The sequence below is a fragment of the Salminus brasiliensis genome, chromosome 20 (assembly GCF_030463535.1).
Source record: "Salminus brasiliensis chromosome 20, fSalBra1.hap2, whole genome shotgun sequence".
NCBI classification, from domain to species: Eukaryota; Metazoa; Chordata; class Actinopteri; order Characiformes; family Bryconidae; genus Salminus; species Salminus brasiliensis.
In genome coordinates this window covers 1,554,432-1,562,588 of record NC_132897.1, presented here as the reverse complement: position 1 = coordinate 1,562,588, position 8,157 = coordinate 1,554,432, and the positions used below count along the sequence as shown (strand labels likewise).

At 46.2% G+C, this 8,157-nt stretch overlaps 1 protein-coding gene across 3 annotated transcripts in view; it reads left to right on the top strand.

Annotated features, from left to right (window-relative positions):
• The window catches only part of ap1b1 (adaptor related protein complex 1 subunit beta 1), a 44,930-nt gene extending 37,152 nt beyond the window's left edge, over positions 1-7,778 (top strand). For all 3 annotated transcript variants that reach the window (XM_072664566.1, XM_072664565.1, XM_072664564.1), the window contains one exon: positions 6,639-7,778. In XM_072664566.1, the coding sequence (XP_072520667.1) occupies positions 6,639-6,713 (75 nt within the window). In that variant the 3' untranslated portion in view covers positions 6,714-7,778. The remainder of the gene's footprint in view (positions 1-6,638) is intronic.
• The last annotated feature ends 379 nt before the right edge of the window (positions 7,779-8,157 follow it).

Sequence of the window (8,157 nt, the reverse complement as noted above, 5' to 3'; positions counted from 1 at the left end):
ACTGTAGCTCCGCCTCCTTAGTGTATATCACAAAACCTACATTTAGAGCGTTATTAATATTCACCCTAATGACAGACTGTAGCTCCTCCTCCTCAGTGTATATCACAATACCTACATTTAGAGCGTTATTAATATTCCCCCTAATGAGAGACTGTAGCTCCGCCTCCTCAGTGTATATCACAATACCTACATTTAGAGTTATTAATATTCACCCTAATGAGAGACTGTAGCTCCGCCTCCTCAGTGTATATCACAATACCTACATTTAGAGCATTATTAATATTCACCCTAATGAGAGACTGTAGCTCCGCCTCCTCAGTGTATATCACAATACCTACATTTAGAGCGTTATTAATATTCACCCTAATGAGAGACTGTAGCTCCGCCTCCTCAGTGTATATCACAATACCTACATTTAGAGCATTATTAATATTCACCCTAATGAGAGACTGTAGCTCCGCCTCCTCAGTGTATATCACAATACCTACATTTAGAGCGTTATTAATATTCACCCTAATGAGAGACTGTAGCTCCGCCTCCTCAGTGTATATCACAATACCTACATTTAGAGCGTTATTAATATTCACCCTAATGAGAGACTGTAGCTCCGCCTCCTCAGTGTATATCACAATACCTACATTTAGAGCGTTATTAATATTCACCCTAATGAGAGACTGTAGCTCCGCCTCCTCAGTGTATATCACAATACCTACATTTAGAGCGTTATTAATATTCACCCTAATGAGAGACTGTAGCTCCGCCTCCTCAGTGTATATCACAATACCTACATTTAGAGCGTTAGTAATATTCACCCTAATGACAGACTGTAGCTCCTCCTCCTCAGTGTATATCACAATACCTACATTTAGAGCATTAATATTCACCCTAATGAGAGACTAGCCCCGCCTCCTCAGTGTATATCACAGTACCTATATTTAGAGCGTTATTAATATTCACCCTAATGAGAGACTGTAGCTCCGCCTCCTCAGTGTATATCACAATACCTACATTTAGAGCGTTATTAATATTCACCCTAATGAGAGACTGTAGCTCCTCCTCCTCAGTGTATATCACAATACCTACATTTAGAGCGTTATTAATATTCATCCTAATGAGAGACTGTAGCTCCGCCTCCTCAGTGTATATCACAATACCTACATTTAGAGCGTTATTAATATTCACCCTAATGAGAGACTGTAGCTCCGCCTCATTTAGAGTGTTATTGATGTTCTGCTTGTCCAACAGTAGCTCAGAAAGATCACGTTTGTGGATTGACCAGTTGGCCGGTCTTATTCCTACACAGTTTCTCTGCACTAACAGCAGTTTGTAAATGGAGCTGGACTCCAGCCTGGAATTGATGACCCTTGGTCTAGCAGAGCTGTAATGTGTCTGGCCGGCCCGCTAAGCCAGTTGAGCTAACACCACTAGAGTTGCTGCTGAAGCATGGCGCTCACTCCAGTGCATGTAGAGCAACGCTGCGAATGCTCTCATCCTTCACGCACTGCTTGACCTTTTCTCTGCTCACCGCACCTTCCTTGCCTAGGTCTTGCAGGTAAATGCAGTAGTGCTAGAATTACCCAATTGAGGAACACAAATCTGGGGAACCTGCCCATCCTGCTGGGTGCTGTTCCCAAACCAGGCTGTGATGTTCCCCCATGAGGATTCATTTGGTGGTGCCGGTGTAGAGATTCCACGACACCTTGGAGGGAAGTATGAAGTCCCTGTAAAGTGGCCGAGACGCTGACGAGCCTTCTTTGCCTGGCTGTAGATGCGGCAGGACCATGTCCGGTTCTGCAGTCCCTGTCAGTCCAGCCAGGGTGGTAACTGCTGTCCGTTAATCCAATCAAATCAGTAGAAGTTCCACACCACCTTGAGGGGCAGTGTGAAGTCCCTTAGGTGTCTGCGGCAGTAAAGACCCCGACTGGCCTTCTTTGCCAGGGAGTTGACGTAGCGGGGCCCTGTCAGGTCCTGTGAGATTTGGACCTATCTGAAGCATTGTCCTGCGATTGGAAGTAGAGGTTTCTTGTCCTGGAACCAGGTCCTCCAGGTGTCCAGTCTCCTCCAGCTAGTCCCGGTCATCATTGTCAGCGATCAGGTCCAGTGCAAGACTTGTCCACAGTCGTAAGTGTTCAGTAAGTACAGCTGGGGTTCTGGAGAGATGAGGCAGGGTGAGACATCTCTACCCACCCACTCTGCCTGTGGTCGGGATAAGGGTTACGTCCCAGGTCTTCCAGCTTGGTCATGAATCCTGGTGTCCAGACGTAACTGGTACATCAGACATTTGTCCAGTCTTATTCCTCAAACCCAGCTCGTGTTCTGCAGGTTTCTGCTCTACAACATCCAGAGAAATCCATCCCAGAGGTCACCCAGGTGGTCGTTCGGCCCCTGGTCATCTCTACACTTGACTGCTGCGAGTCTCTTCTGGCTGGTCCTGCTGGTCCTGCTGTTCCTGCCAATTGATCCAGAACACAGCAGCAGCACCACCACTCGACACACTTGTCTTCCTGAGTTCAGTCATGTGACTCCTTTGCTGTCCACCCCTCATTGGCTATCAGATTTATAGCCTTGAGGCTCGCCCATAAAGCCAGAAAGGGACCAGCCCCTCCCTGCCTCGTGGCTTGACCCACCATCCTTCAAGATGTGTCTGCAAGCCAGTTTGCACCTGACCGGATATCCGGATAGTGTCTGGATCCACTTTGGCCGGATGTGTCCCCAGTTTGTTTGACCGGATGACCTGATCTGATCAACATGTGCATCATTTCTCCTTTAATTGATGGTTTCTCATCAAGGTGGTCCACCTCCAGCAGCTGAATGGCTTACAGGCGTGGTGAAGCTTCCACAGTGAGGTGGTCATTACATTGCCATCAGAATTTGCGTAGGACTGGCTCGGCGTGGTCTGGCCAACTAAGGCACACCCAGGGGATCGCTGGGTCAAATCCCAGGTCGTTTTGTTTGCCATCAGCATCCAGAGTCCAAGAGAGCACATTTGGCCTTGCTGGCACTTCCACCTCACATCACAGCTGGCGTTGGTCAGCACAGGCGTCTGTTAGCCCTTGTATCGGACCTGGGGAGCCGGCTAAATATGGGTCTTCGCTCTGTCAGTGTAGCCAATTCACCCCAGCTATGGATGTTTTCTGACTGGACAGCTAAGCTGATCTGGACAAGTGGGGCTGCTAAATGGTGCTGACGCAACCCCACGCCAACCCCAGCTTGCCCTCCCACTTTTTGGGATTGAGCCCCTCAGTAGGAGAGCGCTCTCGCTCGCTCGCTCGCTCTCTCTCTCTCTCTGATGTGATCCAGGCCTCTCTGATTTAATGGCTGGTTAAAGGCAGCCGGAATGAAACCCTGTTGCGTTTCCTCTCCGTGCCGCTGCCGGTTCTAACGGTCCCGCTCGACCCGTGCTGTTTACCCATTTGCCTTTGAAATATGTTTTCCATAACTTCTGACACGTCCCTATGGCAACCAGGCGAGCAATAAAGCGCCCCCGCTGCACTACACCAGACCGCTAAAGCGGTTGATTGCCGAGACCGGCAGGAGGACGACTCCACGCCGCCCCGACAGCTGCAGTCAGACTCCGTCAGTCGTTTCATACCTCCGCCTTTCCTCCGTTTTCTTTCTTTTCTTTTGTTCTAAATTCGTAACTGTTTCTTTATTTATTCCCTCCATCAATGCTTTGTTTTTTTTGTTCTGTCTTTCTTATTTTCTTACATTTCTAACATCTTCTTCCTCTGATTTTCTAGTCCTTTCTTATCCATTCATTTGTGATCCCTTTCTTTTTCCTTCCTTTCTCTGTCTTTCCTTCTTTCCTTCATTTCTTATTCTTCTCCTTTCTCTGGTGTGTGTATGTGTGTGTGTATGTGTGTGTGTATGTGTGTGTGTATGTGTGTGTGTGTGTGTATGTGTATGTGTGTGTGTATAAATATGGAGAGTATTTTTTTATAAACTAAATACAAATCCTGACCTCTATATCTTTATCTACATTCATCTATTCATTCAGCCATTCAACCATTCATGTATTTATCTATTCATCCATCCGTCCGTCCGTCTATTCATCCGTCCGTCTGTCCGTCCGTCTATTCATCCATCCGTCCGTCCATCCATCCATCCATCTTTTCATCCGTCCGTCCGTCTATTCATCCATCCGTCCGTCCGTCTATTCATCCATCCGTCCGTCCGTCTATTCATCCATCTGTCAATCTATTCATCTATTCGTCCGTTCCATCCATCCATCCATCCATATTTTCATCCATCTTTTCGTCCATCCGTCTATTCATCCATCCGTCCGTCCGTCTATTCATCCGTCTATTCATCCGTCTATTCATCCATCTTTTCATCCATCTTTTCATCCATCTTTTCATCCATCTGTCTATTCATCCATCCGTCCATCCGTCTATTTATCAGTCTGTCCGTCCATCTATCTTTTCATCCATCCGTTCATTAGAAATTACTTTTAGTTTTGGTTCATATTAACATACTGTGAGCGAGAGGAAGGGAAAAGAAAGGGATGAATCTCTGTTATAAATCCCCTATTTGTGTGTGTGTGTGTGTGTGTGTGTGTGTGTGTGTGTGTGTGTGTGTGTATATACACACTCTAGCACTAGCAGTGCTCCTGCCTCTAGAAGGGAAAGGACTTCACACTTGTCTCCTTCGAAACATGCAAAGCCAGCCACCGGGTCCCCAGCTCCACCACAGCAGCTAACAGAGGCCTGTGCCGGCCAACGCTGCTTTAGAGAGAGCGCCCTCTTCCCAGCCAATTGTGCTCGCTCTGACTCCGGCTGCTGATGGCGAAGCAGCATGGCTCGACCTCGCGACCCCCAGGCTGTAGACCGCTAAGCCATTTGGAACCGTTTTCCCCTTAGAGAAAGTCCACAGAGAGATGAGGCACGGGGAGGGTTTCCTTGGCTTGAACTCCACAGGCTGTTTTACGTATTAGTGCTGACCATGGTCCTCCCTTCATGAAGAAAGGGGGGGGGGGGGGAGAGAACATTCTGATGTGTTTAGGAGTTTGAATAGACTGATGACCTCTAATGACCAGAATGAAAAACCTCATTGTTGGCTGATGGAAACCAGCATCCTCAGTCAGCCTCCAGTATCGCATCCCCATCGCTCTTCCACCCCCTCGGTCCCTCATGTGCGTGTGGAGGAACGCTCAGGATGGCTGGGGGAACAAAAGGAGAGAATCAGACTCAACCTCCTGACTCTGGCCTACAAAGCCAAGACTGGACCAGCCAGCCCCTCCGTACTTGATGGCGATGGTCAAAAGCCGATCTGCACCAAGAGCCCTTCCAGCTTCAAGTACGGCTCGGCTCGACCCGCCATCCTTTAAGATCCACGGAAGACGAGCGTCCAGACTTTTTACTGTCCTGCACCGAAGTGGTGGAACGAACTTCCCCTGGGTGTCCGAACAGCAGAGTCCAACGCTCACTGTCCTCAAACCCAGACAGAAGACCCTCCTCTTCTGAGAGGACTTGGGTGAAGAGTAGAGTATTATGTGTTTAGTCGAGTCTAAGATTAGAGGATCTTCTGGGTTCTGGTCTGTATAAACTAGATGAGGGTCTTCTTCAGTAAACAGGATTTTTAATATCTTACTGTACATCAGCACTGGGCTGCAGTTCCCATATCTGTGTGTTCAGAGCTAGTTAGCCTAAGTGGTCATGCTTCCTGATCCTAGTCAGTGTTGGTCATCAGTGGTCAGTATTGATCAACCATTCAATAGACTTTTCTTCTGTTAATCAGAATCAATCTTTAATTAGACGCTCTAAATGTAGGTATTGTGATATACACTGAGGAGGAGGAGCTACAGTCTCTCATTAGGGTGAATATTAATAACGCTCTAAATGTAGGTATTGTGATATACACTGAGGAGGAGGAGCTACAGTCTCTCATTAGGGTGAATATTAATAACGCTCTAAATGTAGGTATTGTGATATACACTGAGGAGGCGGAGCTACAGTCTCTCATTAGGGTGAATATTAATAACGCTCTAAATGTAGGTATTGTGATATACACTGAGGAGGAGGAGCTACAGTCTCTCATTAGGGTGAATATTAATAACGCTCTAAATGTAGGTATTGTGATATACATTGAGGAGGAGGAGCTACAGTCTCTCATTAGGGTGAATATTAATAACGCTCTAAATGTAGGTATTGTGATATACACTGAGGAGGAGGAGCTACAGTCTCTCATTAGGGTGAATATTAATAACGCTCTAAATGTAGGTATTGTGATATACACTGAGGAGGAGGAGCTACAGTCTCTCATTAGGGTGAATATTAATAACGCTCTAAATGTAGGTATTGTGATATACACTGAGGAGGAGGAGCTACAGTCTCTCATTAGGGTGAATATTAATAACGCTCTAAATGTAGGTATTGTGATATACACTGAGGAGGCGGAGCTACAGTCTCTCATTAGGATGAATATTAATAACGCTCTAAATGTAGGTATTGTGATATACACTGAATGTTAACACTGATGTGGGGAAACGCTGAGATTAGACGCCACCACCCTTCACAGCCCAAACAGACTGTTTTAGGACTAGACCCGTAAACCCTAATGGTTAACCTACATGCCAGGTTATGTTCTAATGTCTCTCTCTCTCTGTCTCTCTCTCTCTCTCTCTCTCTCTCTCTCTGCAGCTCTCAGTAAGGTGCCGGGCTCCGGAGGTGTCTCAGTACGTTTCCCAGTGCTTTGAGCTGATCCTAAAGAACTGAAACAGCAGGAGAGGGACACTGCAAGACCCCCCAGCCTGGACCCAAATCTGCCTCTACAGCCACCTCTACCACCCCCTTACTGCTCTCTTCCTGTCAGACTGACCCTTCTGCACCCTTTGCTTCATGCTAGGGGGCTTTTAACTGAAGTTCCCAGACTCCGCCCACAAATTCCTTTCTTCTACTGTAGTGTAATGTGGTGTAGTCAGTCAAGACTGGACCACGTTTATAGCTACGGCTTTTTTTTTAGGGTGTATATTAACACGCTCTACATGCAGGACTGTGATATACAACGAGGTGTACACTGAGAGACTGTAGCTCCGCCTCCTCAGTGTATATCACAATACCTACATTTAGAGTTATTAATATTCACCCTCCACCTCAGTGTATGTAGGGTAAATATTAATAACGCTCTAAATGTAGGTATTGTGATATACACTGAGGAGGCGGAGCTACAGTCTCTTATTAGGGTGAATATTAATAACGCTCTAAATGTAGGTATTGTGATATACACTGAGGAGGCGGAGCTACAGTCTCTCATTAGGGTGAATATTAATAACGCTCTAAATGTAGGTATTGTGATATACACTGAGGAGGCGGAGCTACAGTCTCCAGTGTCAAAAGAAGCAACAGTGGCTATGGAAGGCATTTGTGGGTGGAGCCTGGGTAGAGTGACTGTTCTCCCATTCTTCTGTACCGTTTGTCTTTTCTTCATGGATGAAATCATATCTCAGTTCGGCTGTGTTGTTGGGGAGCAGATCCTCCTCCGGTCGCTCTCGACAGTTAAACAGATGATTTTCGGTGGCGGGAAGTTTATTCATGTGTGTACTACTTAAATATCGTGTGTGTGTTTGTGTGTGTTGCAGGCATCAGTTTCATATTATTGGCTCAGTCGGTTCGCTCTTCTTAAGAATCCTTAGGTGTTTTTACCGACCAGGATGATCAGAAACCACCTTTTAACATCGCTCTTCATTTTTATGGTGGGAAGGGAACTCGAAAGCTGCTTGGACTCCCTTTGTGTTTGTTGTTTTTATTGTTTTGGCCTATAAAAAGCGCAGTCACACCCTCTTCTGTCTCACTCGTCATCTGCAGTTTTCCCTTTACCTCCGAGTATATCGTCTCTGTATCTCATTTCTGAGAACCTCGTATCTCAGAAATGTCAACTGTCCAGGAGAAGGAAAAAACCTCCTTAACCTTCAATGGAAGTCAATGTAAAAAGATTTGAATCCAGGTCATTTCGGAGCATTTCTATTGGTCCGTTCTTCATGAAATTCTGATACATTGTAAAGAACAACTGCCAGATTCACATTATGGAGAAAAGTGAAAAACGACATAAATGGAGATACAAGGTTTTAGCAGGAGAGCAGCGAGGATGGTCACGGTCAGATCAAAACATTTGGAGATCTGACATACTGTTACTATTTGAGATGCAAGTTTTTTTTTTATG